The sequence below is a fragment of the Telopea speciosissima genome, chromosome 5 (assembly GCF_018873765.1).
Source record: "Telopea speciosissima isolate NSW1024214 ecotype Mountain lineage chromosome 5, Tspe_v1, whole genome shotgun sequence".
NCBI lineage: Eukaryota > Viridiplantae > Streptophyta > Magnoliopsida > Proteales > Proteaceae > Telopea > Telopea speciosissima.
In genome coordinates this window covers 53647485-53666587 of record NC_057920.1, presented here as the reverse complement: position 1 = coordinate 53666587, position 19103 = coordinate 53647485, and the positions used below count along the sequence as shown (strand labels likewise).

The following is a 19103-nucleotide window of genomic DNA, read 5'->3' as shown; positions in this document are numbered from 1 at the left end:
TCAAAGTGGGTAATGCCCCTAAAGCTTCCCCAACTTTTCAAAAAGAAAGCAGATTATCACAAAGAAGTCTCCCGGAAGACTTAACTAAAAAGAAAAAAACAGGGAAAATTTTCAGAAACAGAATCAAGCTGGCAGTAAACAACTGTGGGTGAGAGCAAACATGGAACCAAGAGAAAGGGAAAGATCTACATATTATAAAATAAAAATCACTTAAGAGAAACACAGGTAATCAACACTTAAAAGGAAAAAAACAGTACTTAAAGACGAAATGGATAAGAGGAATTCAACCAATTAAAAAATAATACTAAACTGTGTAGCAATTAATAACCAGGTATATACACTAAGCAAATGTTCAGATTCCAATCACTAAAGGACTTGGTTCTCAAGAGAACTATATAATCTATTCCATCCCAGATCCTGGATAGCTAGTCCATGGAAAACAAATCCATAACATAGAAAACCCAGTTCATCAAATGTCTAATATATATCTAATTTCAAGGATTCATCCTCATTGAACAATGTACACAGCTACTCAATTATCTTTCCTTCTAAATGTTAGCCTTCCACGGTTTTAGATAGAAGAGTAGGGATCATGCAGGGAGATCCAATGTTTCCTTGCTCATTACTATAGCTGTGAAAGCATTTTTCAGGATGATACAAAAGCAAGTAGATAATAGGAAATTGAATTTTTTTTATTTTTTCGCAAGGCTACTATGCTATCAATTTGGCATTTGTAGATAACTTGATAATACGCTCAGGCTAATCCTCAGTCCCATTGCTATGGTGTTTAATGAATTGGTGCAGTTTTCTGAAATTTCTAGTTAGAAGGTAAGATTGAAGTCTTCTATACTTTTAGCCGGAGCTTCAAGTGTTTTAGACAATGGGTGAATCATTCTGGTTTAGTCTTAGTCATTGTTTTACGCTTTATTTCTTGGCCATTGACATGTGAAGAACCTGGATTTACTTTTGATCTCTAAACCATCACTGTGGCCTTCTGCTTCATATTTGGTAGGCTTTAGAAGAGGTTACACTCTAAAAATATAAGCTGTTATCTTATGCTGGGAGACTGGAGATGGTGAGATCAGTCATGGAGAACGCTCATTTATGTTCATTGGGTCTTCCTGCTTTGCACAACTCAGTTGTCTTGAAAATTGTTTCTGATGAGTTCTTTTGTGGATTGGTTTGGAAAGAACTAAGTTTTTTTCCATGCTATTTGTTGGGCCAAGGTTTGTTTACCTACCGAGGAGAGGGGCCTTGGCTTGAGGCAAGTCAGTGAAATGAATGGAACTGGATAATTAAACTGGGTGAGTCAAATTGATCCTAAACAAGAGTTTATGGGTTGATTGGATCTATTGAAGGTTTCTAAAGCACAATTCTATTTAGACTGTTAAATACTTGAAGGCCCCGGGGACTGTTCCCAAGTTTGGAGGAAGATACTGAAATGTAGGGACCTTGGAGAGCTTAACGAAAAATCTGTAAATAGCAGAGATTGTGATGCATTGTTATTGTAGGACAATTTTGGTGATCAAATCAGGTATCGATCAGGAATAAATCGTATGGCCATAGTTGCTTTCACATTGTTTGTGATGATTGTTCCCTCGTCTATCTTCTTCTCTTAGTCTGTTTGAAGTTTAGGGGGTTCTTGCTGTGGTGCAGTGTCTTAAATGGCAGAGATTGTGATGCATTGTTATTGTAGGACAATTATGGGGATCAAATCACGTATCAATCAGGAATAAATAGTATGGCCATAGTTGCTTTCACATTGTTTGTGATGATTGTTCACTCGTCTATCTTCTTCTCTTAGTCTGTTTGAAGTTTACGGGGTTCTTGCTGAGGTGCAGTGTCTTAAATGGCAGAGATTGTGATGCATTGTTATTGTAGGACAATTATGGTGATCAAATCAGGTATCAATCAGGAACAAATAGTATGGCCATAGTTGCTTTCACATTGTTTGTGGTGATTGTTCCCTCATCTATCTTCTTCTTTTAGTCTGTTTGAAGCTTAGGGGGTTCTTGCTGAGGTGCAGTGTCTTCCAAATGATAGTATTGATCGAGTTATTTAGTTGCTTAACACCGCTGAGGCTTTTTCTTCTTCAGCTCGGGATCTGATTCAAAATAGATCAGTGAAAGTTCAGTACATTGATATGATCTGTTTTGATGAATGTTTCAAGACAGCATTATTGCTTGGAAGGCTATTACTTGGACACTTTCATCTCAATCTTTTTTTGGTCACAAAGAAAATCCTTACTACTTGCAGATGATGTTTCTCTTGTCATGCTAGTAAAGGTGTTCCACATTTTGTTCATTCAATGCACTTTCTCCACATATGTTTCAGAATAATATGAAGGAAATGTTGTCCTAGGAATAGAATCAGAACCCTTTGTAGTGAATGGAATTGAATTGGAAGAACCACCATAAAAGGGTAGTAGATTATAACCGCTTCGAAGGATAAATAAACTTTATGTGTTGACTATATAGAATCTGGATGCAAAAAAACCTTTAGAAGATCCCGACAGAGATCCTGGACAGTATTGCAGATTCTGGAAGGTACCTTGTTCGATATTTGTTGTCATTTTGGACGATCTACAGACTTAATTGAGACACTCTTTTAAATCAGCTCTTCTTCAAGGATACTTAGTATGCTGGCCCTTCTCCAGATTTACTTTCAGTGACTCTGCACTTGGTCAACTATCCCTACTTGTTGAAGGTGTTACTGCTTTATGTATTTTATGATTGAAAATTGCCTGATTTTTTCTAGTAAAATAATATGATAATTACAACCAAAAAATGCTCACCAAGAATGCAATTGCAAAAAGATGGTTATAACAGAAATCAGTGCACTTAGAAAGCCCAACACATGAAGCTTGTTTCCTAATATCTAGTGAACTTAAATAAAATGCTATTCTATCCAAGTATACAAGGATGATAGGCTTTTCTCAACCAAAACTGGGGTTCAAATGAGATGCAAACACTTGGCAAGGTCCCATAATAAGAACTTGCATATGGCTTAAGGATCAATATTCTACAAACAGTCAGATATATTAAAAATCTAGGAAACAAGCACCCAAGTACAAGAGAACTATCTCAAAATGATGGTTGTCAGTACTTTAAATAATATCAGACACTTTAACCAGCAAAGCAACATGATAAAGGACTGAAATACTAGAATTTCAAAACTTTACATGTAAAATTAGATAAATAAAGCAAAAGGGATAACATGACATGCATATATGTAAGAGAGTAGAAGCAGAAACGGCACCAGCAGACATTATTGGGACATATTAAAGAATATTGATACAGGCATCCAAGAACAATAGTTAAGATACTAATTCTACTGAATTTTAGATTTCTTAAACAGTTTTATCACAATTTCACACCATTAAAGATCCAACAACAAGGCCCCCTACCATGGTGGGAAAAAGTCATGAACTCATAATTAATTGTTATTGGAAGGCCTTGGACTGAACTTCTAAACTGCCAATGCAAAACCACTTAAGAATGCTTTCAAATAAGAAATAATGGTATAGAGGTTTCACACGATAGTGAACGAATTCAGCTATGTGCCTAAACACTACAATTGCTTAAGACTATACATTTATGTTCTAAGAGAACTGCATGCATATGCATAAAAACAAATGAATGGGCCTCATCTTATTTCACAGGGTAAGCAACCAAGGTGCAGTGGGCTGGTAGAAGCAGATTTTCAAGTGCCATACCCAATCCTAACACAATTTTCTTTTGGGTAGAACCAATCCTAACACAATAAGGGTCATATATACCCTAACATCTATGGGAGGGATAAGCAGAGCAGCAGTTTTAAATTGTCCAACCATAGACATACCAACCACGAGGTACTGAGGCAGTTATAAAATTTTAAAAAGATATAAAAAAAAAAAAAAAAAAGCTAAAGTCATTCAAAATACATATACGTTCAAATGAATGAGCAGTAAGTCACTTAGCATTTGATCAACTACCAGTCTTCTCATTAACACAAGATAAGAACAGAAATACTTTGCTGTCTGTTATTTTTATTCAGAACAGACAGATTTAAAGATTTTATGGAATTCAAATGCGGGGAAGTTAAATGGAAATTGGAACTATAAATCCATAAAATACAAGAATTTTAAAAAAAAAAAAATCTACTTTTAATTTTGAATGATGATCAAGAAAATAAATTACAAAAAGGGCAACCATCCAAGGAAAAGACTACAGAGTAAAGCATTCACCGATAACAAAATGCTAGCAGAGCATAAGTACAAAATTCCTTGTTCCGAAGATACATCCAGAAAAATTAGCCTGTCAATACATTTAGACAAAAAAAATGGAAAAGGTAAATACAACAAGAAGTAGGCCCAACCAGATATAAAGCAACTGCCAAGAAAAATCCCACCATCCAGCCATGCGCTCAGCAAGAAACGATTACAGTGCCATTGACACCATCAATTTGATAAATAGACAAAAAATTGTTGCCCTTGCAAAACTAGATAAAGGACTTGCCAAGAGAGAAGCATCAGAGGTACTTCCAATAGGACCATTGGCTGGAGATGAACTAGGAAGCAACCCAGTTACTGGCACAATTGAAGACTTGGGTGTTGTTGGGACTACACCACCTGGTTGAGAAGGTGCAGGCACTGGAGCCGATAAAGAATTTACGATCGTACCAGAGGGCGGGGCTGATAGCAGAGGAAATTGGTGTGGCCCTGTGACATGTAGATATCCGGTGTAAAGACACAACAAAATAAATACTGCCAATAGGATACAAAGAGCGGAAAATACAGAACTCTGGTCACTTAATAACACCAGGTTGACTTTTACCTGGGCATTGTGGTTGAAGGGACGTCGACAACCTAAATAAATGAATTGAAGTGTTCAGTGGCCAATGGGTCTCAAACCAAATCAAATCTGGGAAAAACAAAAATTACAAGACAAACTCACGTTGTCCAAATGGTGCCATTCACAAAGCCATCATAAGCACATGATGTAACCTTGCAACCAGCACTGCCGGATTGTTCTGTAATGTTCCCAAGCGTGAATACACTATTTCTGCATTGCATACTTGAACAAGAAGCTGCCAAAGAAGCTGGTGTACAGTATAAACTGCAAGGGAACCACGATAAAGTAGATTGATATGGAAATTTTTTATATGTAAGAAGCACATAATCAGGAGCAGAACCTAGAGGCAAGTTCAGTTTCTCAATTACTTTAGATTCCCAAGCCCGCAACTGCATTGCACACAGTGACTTGCCGTAATGGCATAGCTCCCATTTGGCACGATCAAGCCAAAATCCGATGCATATTTCACAAAATTGGATGCACAGGCTGTAATTGAAGAAACAAAGGAAACATACCCACATACCAAACCCATCTGTTAATCAACTTCTGAATTGAATTTTATAGTACTTAGAAAAACTAAAAACAAATCAACTGGAGAACGCAATCAGTGTAAAAGTTTCCCCTGAACACAAAAATACACTCAGAAAAGTATAATAGACAAAACCACATAGGTTTTATACATGGAGACTGAAGGGTGTCAAAATGGAACCGGAATCGAACATTTACGATCAAACCGAACCAGACCGCAGAGAAATTACCCGATTCTGATTTCAGAGGTTCTCTTCCCGGTTCGGTTTGGTTTGCACCGAAAAATCTGACGCTTCTAAACCGAATAGGTAACTGATAAACTGGACCGAATAGAAACGAGTAAAACCGGACTGAATAAACTCAATCTTCTGTACTGCCTTATGTTCAAGCAAAGGTTTGTTCTGTGTTTCTTAGGGACTGCATTTCTAAGGTGGCTTTTTATAATGTTAGAATGTACAGTAAGAGAATCCACAATATATATTGAGATGGTAAGCTTTAGTAATTCTAAACTCATATGTTCATGCTCTCAAATTAGCTGTAAAAGGAATCGAATTCAAGGGTATAAAGGTGAAACCAAATGTGAACTGGAATTAAACAAATTACAAATCAGAATTGCAAACCATTATCCAAAACCGGCACTACAAACCACATGTAAGTCGGATATGAACCGGAAAATGAAAACTGAACAGAAACCAGTAAAAGTGGACTGAATGCAAAATGATTCTTATTTTGACCCCTTCCTATCCGGTTTTGATTTGCACCTAGTCAAAATCCAAATCAAACCAGAGTCGGACCAAATAACTGGAACCAGATGGATTGACATCCTTACTGGAGATGCATTCAACAACAAAATACCAGTTTGAAATCCAAAACCCACTAACCAGAAGCAATTGAACTATTTAGAAATTAACTGTGTCATTAATTGAGAGTCCGCTAAGACTGCTTGAGAATATGAAGGATGCAGATTTAGAAACACAAAATCCAATTTCATGGGGACATGGCTAAGTAACTGATTCGAAGTTGAAGCCCAAAACGCACAAACGAGAAACAAATGAACCATTCAGAAACTTCAAATATCAATGAATGAGACTCAACTAAGACAGCTAGTGAATGCTAAATATGGAGACCCGGAAACAGAAACTCCCACTTTCATCGAGAGTTCGACACACAGCTTAAGGGACCGTTTGTTTAGAAGTGAAGAGACAGAAATAATCAAAACTAAAGAAAACTCAACAAATTGTTGTTATTTTACATCCAACCAAACACCCCATTGAGAAGTTTCGTTTTTATTTTGTTTTTTCACCTCACATTGTCAATAAAAATATCATAATCACCACATCGCCACAGTTTAAACCAAATAGTACTTAAAACCAACTAACAAGAAACACTTAAACCACTTAAAAAGACTTCAAATTTCATTGGACACGACTCAACTAAGGCCATTAAAGAATAGTTTAGCACAATACCCAGTTAATCACCTACCAAATACTCTCAAAGAATTTTGAAATATCAGTAACTTACCAGGTATAGGAACAGCAAGAATGTCACCAGCCTTAATTGAAGGGCTCCCCAAGGCATTCACATTCATAAGATCCGTGATTGTAGTAGCATATTGAGCAGCGATTCCTGTCAATGTATCCACGGGTCTCACCACATAAGACAGATAGATCGCAGGAAGGAAGTTATCGGTATTATTGAAGCAAGTACAGGGGAGAGGAACAAGTAGCGTTTGCCCAACATCGAGCACACTAGGATCAGAAATCGAGTTTGCCTCTCTAATCTGATCAGCAGAAACAAGGCCAGAGTAGACATTATCGGCAATGCCAGCGAGAGTATCAGAAGGGCGAGTCTTGTATCGTGTAGCAACAGATTTACGGATACCATCAGAGCAAGAGCAAGTGATTGGGACTTTAAGGAACAAGCGAGCTGGGAGGATGTGGTTTTCGACGTCTGGGTAGGAGATGTCAATGGCATTAGCGGTAAGAAGAGCAATGGGGTCTATTTGGAAGAGAGCAGCAACTTCAGAGACTTTGAGGTCTGTATAGAGAGTGTAACCCACAAGGGCGTTGCAGTAATTGGAGTTGGAACATGGTTCGATCGTTGATTTGGTGTTTACAAGGGAAGCAAGCGTTAGAATACTCAGGGAGAGGAAGAGGCCAAGGGGTAAAATGTGTTCTTGTTTCGGCATTTGAGGATAGGGGTTTTGAACTTCGTAGGGTCAAGAGTACAGGGTTTTAGGCTCTTCTTCTTTTCTCCTTTTGGTTTGCAGAATCAACTCCACCCCAGAGAGAGAAAGAGAGAGAGAGATTTTAGGGTTGTTAGCTTTCTTCTTCTCTTCTGCTGCTCTCTGATAGAGAGAGCAAGAGTGTAGGGCTGTGGGCTTTCTTCTTCTTTCCTTTTGGTCTGAGAATCAACTCCACCACAGAGAGAGGGAGAGAGAGGGTTTTAGGGTTCTTCTCTACTGCTGCGCTCAGATGGAGAGAGACTGACAAGACAAGTAAACTAGAGAGAGCATCAGAGCAAGAGTGTAGGACTGACATTTTCGTTTGAAAAGAGGAGCCAATTACGCAATTAGACAAAGGAAAAAGGGCCCGACAGGTGTCCCGCACTTTGTTTGTCAGATTCTCGATCTACGAGGTAAAACACAAGTAACCGCGAAAAGATTTTTTAAATGACCAATTTGACCCGACCAAAATACTTTTATGACACAAAAGAGAATAAGGGGAGAGTTTTTGTACACGACCGTGCGTAGAACATAATCGAGTTTTCAACTGTTGAATGAGTATGATCATATATATTCCTATATACCGTCTCTCATCCCATCCAACGCTCGCAGACACGGGAGTTTCCCACGTAAACTGTGTAGGAAAGAAGCTCCTTAAGGTTCTTTTTGGAATATAAAGTAGAAAGGAAAAAAAATTTGAAAAAAGAGTGGGAGGACACACATCACTTATCATTACCATGTAATGGTGTCAAACGGTCGGCTCGATTAGTTTTGGTCGGGTCAACCCGAAATCAAATCATTAAGAAAGTTTTAGGTTTTGGTTTTTTTAAGGGAAAATTACATGATTAGCTACTTTTGGGTTTTCATTTACAAAACTGTCCACCTTATGTTTGAGTTAACAAAAATAGACAAAAACAAGTTTAGTTTTACAAAACTAGACAAAATAGTGACTCTCTTTCCTTCCTCAGCAGGTCTCCTCTGAAAAAATCTCTTTTTTTCCTCTGTTACTTGGTGTAGCAGAGAATGGCGGTGGCTGGGACAATGATAGGGATGCAGAGAACGGAGGATGCCTGGACGATAAAGCAATGATAGGGGTAAACATGTCAAAAAGTAATGTGGGAGGTAGAGATACTATTTTGTCCAATTTTGTAAACCTTAACTTGTTTTTGTCTATTGTTGTTAACTCAAACATTGGGTGGATAGTTTTGTAAATAAAAACCCAAAAGTAGCTAATCATGTAATTTTCCCTTACATGATTAAAAAATAAGGGGAGAGATTTAATGTGATTCACTTTGGGTAAATTACACGTCACCTCCTAGTTTTTGAAAATACTCAAATCACCCCATGTATTAGACCCCAATATGATAAATTAGTCCCTATCGTTAATTTTATGCTGCTAAGTGATGATGTCAGTCAGTTAAATAAATTTAAATCCCTAAACTACCCTTGACCAGTGTTGATTTATGATTTTACCCTTTTATTGTAAATTTAATTCTAATGTTTTAGTCAAGGTTAAAATAGTCATTTCACATCAATAACTAATAACAGACAAACACCATTACTATAGAGGGGGAAGGATGAGTATTTTCAAAAACCAAGGGGTGATTTGAATTTCATTTGAAAACCAGGGGGTGACATGTAGTTTTTCCTAAGGAAATTAATGGGAAAATCCTTTTTTTTTTAGTTTGTTATGAGGTTACTATCATCGTCTGATCTTGGTTTTTTTCCATTTTAAATTGCTTTCGATTTTCGGTTTGCATACTAAACTATTAAGGGTTTGGTTCAATCTGGGTTGAACCATCAGTTTAGGTCAGTCCAACTGATTCAAGCTGGACTTTGACAACACTTACTACCAAGGTCTTAAAGATCGGAATTGGTAACCAAATGAGTCTAGAATCAGCAAGAATCGCTATGTAAACTGCCTCAAGCCTAGTTTCCATACAAGGATCAATCCATCCAGATTGGCCAAAATTAGGATTGGTCTTGGCCGCTTTTGATCTACTCGGTTGATCCATTCCTGATTTTTAAATTATTGATTGTTACGTCTTTTCTTTTTTTTTGGGTAAAATCGTTACTTACGTCATTTACAGCAACAACAACAACAACAATCATCATTTATCCCAACTTAATGGGGTCGGCTACATGAATCTAAACAAAATAAAATAAGAAAAACTGAGACCTATTAAAAAAAGGGGAATGAAAAGATGGGAAAAGAGGGATAGGGAATGACATGAGAAATGAAAGATGAAAGTAAAAGGAAAGAGGCACAGCCCAACAAGTCGGGAGAAACTCAGCTAAATGGGGTATGCTACATGGATCCTTGCCCCTCCAATAGGTTTTATCGAGGTCATACTTGGTACAAGACCTAGACAATGCAAGTCCTTCCTCACAACTTCTCTTATGGTCATTTTAGGCCTGCTCCTAACTCTTTTAGCAAGGTTCAAAGTATCGATATCGGGTATCATATTTTTTTTTGGTAATAATATCGGGTATCGTATCAGTCGGGCGATTTTAAGAGACGTATCGTATCGTATCGGAGATACATATTGATCAGTGCAGAAACACATGAAAATGATCAAAATATACATGAAAATACACTTTTGGACACAATAAACGATATTAACAAGCAATATATGTCATTTATCATGCATATACACTAAGAATTGTTAATAATGTATAACCAGACAAATGCGACACTTTGAAATTGTTATAAAAGATGAGATTTCTTACACGTAGAAAGTCACTCTATTGCCATGAAAAATGTCGGGGTGGATCAAACTCATGTTTGTAAGGGTCTTCAAGAATAAGTGCGACTAGGATGATGTTGTGTATTGACCAAACATAAGCACAATACTAACCCCAGTTGAAATACTAATGGTAGTGTTTCTCCCACTCATAGTAGAATTGTGTTACTGCTCTGGAGTGGCTGATGTCGTTAAAGCACTAGGTTGTGGTTGTGCCTTCCTATATCCTTAACTTTCGTACCCTACAGAAGCCCCATGTCCATAGCCCAAAGAAGAACCTGATGCATAATGCCCATGGCCTAATGAAGCACCAACATGATTTGAACTAATGCTAAGTGACTCCATGCCACTCATAAGCACATCACTATCATGTGGATTGTGAGAACGTTTACCCTTTCGATTGCTGCTGGTGACCACTATGATCAGTATCTTAGTCAACATGTGTGTATCCTCCCTCAAATGTGTACTGTATCCCAGCATAATATTGTGAAGTCCCACGGACACCACCACCACCACCACTACCACTAGCACCACTACTACTAGCATGGCCACCACCATTTCATAACATAACAAAAATGGGCCAACAAGTCTGTCTCCATCATCAGTCATCATCATCAACTTCAGCAGCAGCACCACCACCATCACCATCATCAAGATCATGTTGAGTTCCTCCATACGGATGACCTGACCTCGTCCTCCTAATTAAACCTTCATCAGGGCTACTAACATCCTCTTCAACTTCAAGATCTTGTTCTTATGATGGTGTCTATGTTTCATCATCATCAAATTGTCGAATGATGTTTTCTATGATTGGATCAGGTGTGGTTGTCTGACGATCCTCACTTAATTGATCCATCACCAATATCTTATCGGTGTCCTCTATCCATGCTCTAACTGGATCTTCTTCGTCAAGTAGGCGGTTGATGTCGATTGGGTTGTCATCTACTTCATCCCCTTCTCTTTCTAACTCTAAATATTTCAACTTCAAATTCATATTGTAATGAACATAGACTAATTGAGACGATTATAGGGTTTGGTGTGTATCATCCCGAATGTACTCCAGTTATGTTCACAGCCACTAGAGGATGTCGTTAGGGATAACACATGAATTGCAATTATTGTTAAGTGTGGAGCACTAGTACCCCTATAATTGAACCACCAATCAGCAGCACAATAATAAATGAAATATTAAAAGACAAGTTTGAAACAAATTTTAAATAACATAATAAATTATTAACCCTAACTTACTTGGGTGTTATGTGCCTCTAGCATGGATAGTCATTCTATCAGCAAAACCACGAGTGGCCTCTTGAAAATACTTAGCCTAGAGAGATATTAAAATAATATATTAATATCTTGGTCTCAATTGTTTTATATATTAATGTATTACTAACCTCTTCTATGGCAAGTGTGGTCATGGCCACATCTGGTTCCAATCTGTTGACAACTCTCTTTAGGACTTCCAATAGATCCGGTCTACACTCTATATTATTGGTGTATTGAATATCCAGATTCAAATAATATGTTGCACATAGTTTATAATTGATGATTAGAAACTAGAATACTAATAAATAAATAGTAAATTAGAAAGTGTTTAAAATGAAATCAAAGTCATCTATATAAGGACGAGTTATAAGATTACATGCCCAATGAACATCTTGAACAGCATCTTTTCTCATCGCTCGTTTATAATTTTTAAATACTTCTTGTTTGATGTTGGGTTATTATCATATATCTTCTTAACTAATTCTATGGCCTCTATCATCTTACCCATGGTTTGTTCCTTATACCCATCAACCTCTTGAAGAAGACAAAAAGAGTAGAATATTATCCAGTTGGCGCATCATGTCCTAAAACTTTGAGAAGGTGACAAGGTCTTGAATATATCTCCCAATTACAGACCTTGCATAACTGCCAGTCAACCAGTCAGAATAAGTGAACATCTTAAGCAGCCCAGCCTTTCGAGAAAGAGGCTATCAATTGCAATATAATTTGTTGCAAATCTTGTGGTTGCAGGCCTCACTAAATCCCCTTTTGTGTGCCTCCTCATCAATGCCAAAATCCAACTGTGATTATAAATAAAGTTGGTGTTATTCCTTGCATTAGAAACCACATGTTGGACCTTTGGCAGTTCTCCTATGTCCTTGAACATCAGATCTAGACAATGACCTACACATGGTGTCCAAAATAGATGCTTTCTCTTCAATATAAGCAACTCACCTGCCTTTTTAAAATTTGTTGCATTGTCAGTTACTATCTGGACAACATTATCTTATCCTACCTCCTCCACAACTTCATCCATTAACTTATACAAGTAATGGGCATCTTTGATTTCACTGGATGCATTAACTGACTTATGGAAGATCGTCCCACCGTCACAAAATACAAAGAAATTGATGATGGATAATCTTGTCGGTCCACTCCATCCATCACACATGATGGCCACTCCATATAAAGGTCACTTCTCCTTGGACCTCTAAATATACTCATGGACCTCTTGCACAATATCTTCCAAGTAAGGCCCAACAATCTCATAAGGTATGGGTGGCTTAACATTTTGCCCATAATGCTGAATCTCCTTTACCATATCCTTGAAGTGGAGATCTTTGGCCTTGTATGGTGGAATCATGGAACTATGGAATCATTTGGAGATTATTTTACCTATCCTTTTACTCAATGTTTTAGGCTGAAAGCTTTCTTCAATCCTTTGTTGGCCATCATCTCTCACTCTGTAGACATTAGGATCCATGTCTTGGATATCTGGGCTCTTCTTTCTCTTACCCTTACCACTCTTAGTAAACCGGTCAAACATTCCCATAACACTCTTTTCTCTACTAAGGCCAGTAAGCTCCTTACCCATACCTGCATATGGACGACAAGAGGAGCCAACACTAACTTCTTCAGGGTCCTGACGGGGGGTCGAGCTGATTGACTTCTTATCAATTGCTCAACTCTCCATTGTTTCTCTCTTGCTTCATGTCTTGACTGTCGCATCGCCCATGCCAACTCTAGGTCCTCCTCCGCTTTCATACCTGATCCTTCATAACCTTTGAAATCTTCCATCAAAATTTCTACCAAAACATCCTCATCCTCCTGTGCTTGAGGGGATTTCTTTTTCGCATCTCTAAGGTATTGTTGCAATGCCTTGCTTAATTCTACAATGCACTTTGTACACTTGGCAACATTTTCATATCCTCCAGCCATGTGTTATTTTTGCTGAGTTACCCCACCTCCAAGATGCTGAGTATCATAGAAGTTGCACATTGTATACAATTTGTTGTTGTTTATTTTGGTACAAAAGACCACTAATAGGGTTTTTGTAGAATGAAGAGGGAAAGAGAAGAGAGAAGAAGCTTTTTGGGGAAGGCAAAGACGAAATTAGGAAGGAGAAGATTCTTTGTTTTAATTGTTACTTTCTTTATTGCTTGTTACCCATTTATAGAAAAGACATCAAGATGCCTACTACATATTCTCTTTACAATTCAATAACTTTTCATTGTGGAATAGGCCATGCTGGAAATGCCGTTGTAACGACTGGGCTTGCAAATCACTCTTCGGGGCCTAGTTGTGCTTGGCCCACTAACTCTTGGTGGTGATGTGTTAGTAGACATATCATTCCCCAATCCTTCCAGTGAAACCTTGTCCTCAAGGTTGAAAGTTGGATAAGAGGTTTGAAATTGTTGTAGATCAATCCAAGTGGTGTCATCCACCATTTGACCAGACCAATGAAGGAGAAGTTGTGTGAATGGATGACCCTGGGAAAGAATTTTACGCTGACCCAGTATATCAATGGGGTGGAGGAGGGGATGAACATCAAGGAATTGAGAAGGGAGGGGATCTACTTGGGTGGATGGGTCACCGCAACACCGCTTAAGTAGGAAAATATGGAATACCGAATGGATTTTGGCCATTGGGGGAAGGGCTAACTTGTAAGCTACTGGGCCAATGCGTTTGTTGATACAGAACGGCCCATAATAATGCTTAGAGAGTTTTTGGGAGTGTCGCCATGCAACAGAGAGCTGGCGATACGGCTGGAGTTTGACAAACACCCACTCTCCTACTTGAAATTCCTTGTCAACGCGATGCTTATTAGCCTGGTTCTTCATTTGCACCTGAGCGCGGAGTAAATGTTCCTTCAGGAATGAGAGTACAGCAGTCTGTCGTTGTAGTGCATCGTCCAGGGATGTCACAGAGGTGGAGGCCATGATGTAAGAGGTCACAGTCGACGGTGGGCGGCCATAAAGAGCCTCAAAGGGGGTCATGCCTATGGCGGAATGCCAGGTAGTATTGTACCACCACTCGGCCAGATGAAGGAAAACAACCCATTGCTTAGGCTCATCACTGACAAAGCTTCGAAGATACGTTTCAAGGCAGTGGTTGAGGACCTCCGATTGGCCATCCGTTTGGGCGTGATACGTCGTACTCATGCTAAGGGTAGTCCCTTGAAGATGGAAGAGTTCTTGCCAAAATTTGCTAACAAATAGCCGATCACAGTCGCTGACAATAGATTTGGGAAACCCATGGAGACGACATATTTCTTAAATGAAGATCGTAGCTAACTTGGAGGCTGTGATTCCAGAAGGAAGGGCAACAAAGTGCCCATACTTAGAGAGGCGATTGACGACCACCAGAATCATGGATTTACCGGTGACGGGTGGAAGGCCGATAATGAAATCCATGGTGATATCATCCCAAACTTGTTGGGGGACAGGGAGGGGTTGAAGGAGCCCTTTGGGGGAGGATGTATCATATTTAACCTGTTGACAGACATGGCACTTGGCCACATACTCATGAACTTGCCGTCGCATATGGGGCCAATAAAAGGCTGCTGAAAGTCGCATGAATGTACATTGGACGTCGGAATGTCCTCCCAACGGTGAAGCATGGAACTCTAATAGCAGGGCCTGCTTGAAGCTATGACTATCAAGAATGACCAGTTTGTTGTGAAAGAAGAAAAGACCATCACGCAAGATGTACTCCTTGGAGAATTTATAGGATTGGAGGAGTTGAGAATTTATCCAGTATATCAATGGGGTGATAGAGAAAACAGGGGAGGTCGTTGCCATGAGAAATTGGAGAGTTGCATCATCACACCTGGATAAGGCATCAGCCGCATCATTTTCATTGCCCGGCTTGTAAAAAATGTCAAAGTCGAACCCGAGCAATTTAGTTAACCATTTTTGTTGTTCGGGCATTTGAAGGTTTTGTTGGATGAGTGCTCGCAGGCTTTGCTGGTCGGTGTAGATGGAGAATCGGCTGCCCAATACATACTGTCTCCACTTCTTAGTTGCTTCCGTAATTGCATGCATTTCCCTGGCGTAGATGGAGGCCTGAAGCATCTGTATGGATAATAAAGGGTAGTCCAAAATCTGGCAGGGAAAGAATAGGAAGGGAGGTCATGGCTGAATTCAACATTTGGAAGGCTTCGATCGCCGCAGGGGTCCAAGAAAAATTATCTTTGCGAAGGAGATCGGTAAGGGGGCGGCAATGGTGGCATAAGCATGGACGAAACGTTGGTAGTACCCTGTCAGGCCAAGGAACCCACGCAACTGTTTGATATTAGCGGGTTGGGGCCAGGATTCCATAGCCGAGAGCTTTAAGGGATCAACGACGACACCCGCGGCAGAAATTATATGGCCGGGATATTCAATGGAGGCCTGCCTAAACAAACATTTGCTATGCTTAGCAAAGAAGGAATTACTCTATAAGGTTGTAAGTACCTGAGAGAGATGGTGGAGATGGTCTGCCCAAGAGGAGCTATAAACTAAGATGTCATCGAAGAAGACGAGGACAAATCGGCAGAGATAGGGCTGGAAGAGATCATTCATGGCGGCCTAAAAGGTGGAAGGAGCATTGGTCAAGCCGAACGGCATGACAAGGAACTCGAAATGTCCACCGTGTGTGCGGAACGCCATTTTGGGGATGTCCAGAGGGTGGAGACGGATTTAATGGTAGCCGACCTACAGATCCAGTTTGGAAAAAACAGAAGCTCCGTGAAGTTCGTCCAATAACTCGTCCACTATGGGGATGGGAAAACGATCCTTGATCGTAACGGCATTGAGTGCCCTGTAGCCGATACAAAATCTCCAAGAGCAGTCGCATTTCTTGACCAAGAGAACAGGGGAGGAAAAAGGGCTTATGTTGGGTCTGATATTACCGTCACGTAACATGTCGGTGATTAAACGCTCCATCTCACCTTTCTGGAAATGGGGGTAACGGTATGGTCTGATATTCACAGGGGATGCTAAGGGTTCCAAGAGAATATGGTGGTCATGGGGCCGGTGGGGTGGTATGTTGTGGGGTGTATCAAATACATAAGAATGGTGAGCCAAAAGGGCTGATAGATCAGGTGCAAGGGTGGGTGATGGGTTGGGAAGAGAGAGAAGAACCGAGATGTGGAAAAATGTGGCTATGGCTTTGGTTTAAAGGGAGCGCTTCAGTTGATGGAGGGAGATTTGGGCTGGTTCAGGAGTGGGATCACTTGACAAACGGATTGTAGCTCCATTCCGATAAAATTCCATATAGAGCCGACGATAATCGAAAGTGATGGGGCCCAGCAATTCCAGCCACTGAACTTCGAGAACTATATCGGCCCCGTGGATGGGTAGAAAATATAAATCAACTGGAAATAGGTGGTGGTTCAGTATCAATGGAACCTGAGAACATAGACCCGAGCATTGCAGCTCGTCATCGTTGCCCACCATCACCTTGAGGTGCTTGGAGGGGTGAACTGGCAGAGAGAAAAACTAAGCTAGCCGGTCTTGGAGAAAATTATGAGTACTACCCCCTTCAATCAAAACAGAGAGGGGCTTGCCGTTGATTGTGCCAATGAGCCGAATTGTTTGCGAGGAGGAGTGGCCAGCCAAGGCATGAAGAGAGATAGCAGGAGTATCTGAAAGTACTTTCGTGTCAGGAAGTTCCCCCAGGACAAGGTCGTCAGCATCAAAGGACTATCCATCATCATCATCAGAGAGTAACAGGAGGAATTGGTTGCATTAACATCGATGGCCGGGAACAAATTTCTTATCACAGTTGAAACAAAGGCCTTTCTCTCGTCCTGCCTGCATCTCGATCGTGTTCAAGCGACAAATAGGAAGATGGGAGGAACGGCCGGAAGGTTGGAAAGGTGTTTTGTTGGAAGGGGGTGGGGCTGGTGGTTGGGATTGGTAGGCTGACGGAAAAAAAAATGCGATGGATACTGGAGTGAGAAGGGGCTAATTTATCTTCAATGAGGCGAGCCAGACCAAGTGCGTCAGAAATAGTGGAAGGGTGTAGGATGGAGAGTTCATGCTGGATCTCAGGTCGCAGGCCAGATATGAAACAATTGAAGATATTGGAATCAGAGAGGCCCTGGGTGCGATTGCATAAGGTCTCAAAATCCTGCTGGTAAGCGAAAACAGAGCCCCGCTGTTGGAGTTTGAACAGGGATGCCTCATGATTGACAAAGGTTGAGGGACCAAAACGCTGCTCTAGGGCGAGCTTGAGCACCTCCCAAGACTGCAACTGATTGTTGAACATCCATTGAAACCAACCCAGGGCGGAGCCGGACATGTAGAAGGATGCAATATCTACCTTGTGTTCCAAAGGAGTTTGGTAAAAGGCAAAATAATGATCGGATTGAAAGATTCAGTCGAGGGGATTCAAGCCATCGAAGAAAGTCATCTTGACCCTAGGCAGGCGAGATCCGAGGGTCTCGCTGGTCACGGTTGCTGCAAGGGGTGTGCCTGGTGTGGAGGATGGGCTGGCTGAAGGCGTTGGCAACAGAGGCGGTTGCTGCTCAGGGGACTTCTCCATGCGGGCTAGCTTCAGCATGATCTCGTGAATCATGGTGGTCTGTGAAGCTGCGATTGCCTCTTGGTAGGAGGTGATGGACTGGAGCGTAGTCGTATGTTGCTAGACAGTATTCTAGAGTTGGGTTGACGCCTCATCGAGCGCTCACTGACAAGTAACTATAGCATCGGGCATGACTCGCAACGACGGAGCAATAAAAGCACCAAATGATAGGGTTTTTGTGGAGTGAAGGGGGAAAGAGAAGAGAGAAGAAGCTTTTTGGGGAAGGCAGAGACAAAATTAGGAAGGAGAAGATTCTTTGTTTCTTTATTGCTCGTTACCCATTTATAGAAAAGACATAAAGATGCCCACTACATGTTCTCTTTACAATTCAATAACATTCCATTGTGGAATAGGCCATGCTGGCAATGCCGTTGTAATGGTTGGGCTTGCGAATCACTCTTCGGGGACTAGTTGTGCTTGGCCCACTAACTCTTGGTGGCGATGTGTTAGTAAACGTATCAACCACTCAATGTCTTGTTGCCGCACCATCGTCCTAAACACCAAAGATAAGTAGACATCTATATAAGTATTAAAGTATATTAAAATCCAAACATCATTAATATACAAGTAAAATATATGTCTATATGATGCATTTCATGCATTGCATGTACTTAGTAAAGTATATTAAACAAACTTTAATCATTTTTTTTATTTTTCACAATTAGTTTCAAATTATTTCATTTTTTAGAAATTTAAAAATGTCATAATATAGTACATGATGATACAAATAATATCAATCTAAGTGTTGTCATGCATTTCAGCCCTTGGGACATTTAATCAAAGGGGAATTCTTAACCTAACAAAGGTCTGTTATTTATCCAAACATAACAAGACATCACCTATCCTCATAAAACTATAGTTAGAGATATATTTGAGAATAAATTTACGAGGATAATGAAGTAAAATCATGTTTACTGTTGAAAAAAAAAAGGTAAAAACTTT

General features: G+C 40.0%; 1 protein-coding gene across 1 annotated transcript; it reads right to left on the bottom strand.

Annotated features, from left to right (window-relative positions):
• Window positions 1-4214: 4214 nt before the first annotated feature.
• Window positions 4215-7662, bottom strand: LOC122662549 (lysM domain-containing GPI-anchored protein 1-like). The gene is made up of 5 exons (XM_043858207.1): window positions 6882-7662; window positions 5201-5318; window positions 4935-5096; window positions 4815-4846; window positions 4215-4699 (listed from the first exon to the last, which is right to left on the bottom strand). The coding sequence occupies exons 1-5, from the start codon at window positions 7546-7548 to the stop codon at window positions 4419-4421; spliced, it is 1260 nt and encodes a 419-aa protein (XP_043714142.1). The 5' UTR covers window positions 7549-7662; the 3' UTR covers window positions 4215-4418.
• Window positions 7663-19103: the final 11441 nt, after the last annotated feature.

Coding starts and splice junctions, on each gene's coding strand:
- LOC122662549 (XM_043858207.1), bottom strand. CDS start 7,548: ATGCCGAAACAAGAACACATTTTACCCCTTGGCCTCTTCCTCTCCCTG. Junction 5,097..5,200: donor TGCGGGCTTGGGAATCTAAA/GTAATTGAGAAA, acceptor GTTCCCTTGCAG/TTTATACTGTACACCAGCTT. Junction 4,700..4,814: donor CCTTCAACCACAATGCCCAG/GTAAAAGTCAAC, acceptor TACATGTCACAG/GGCCACACCAATTTCCTCTG.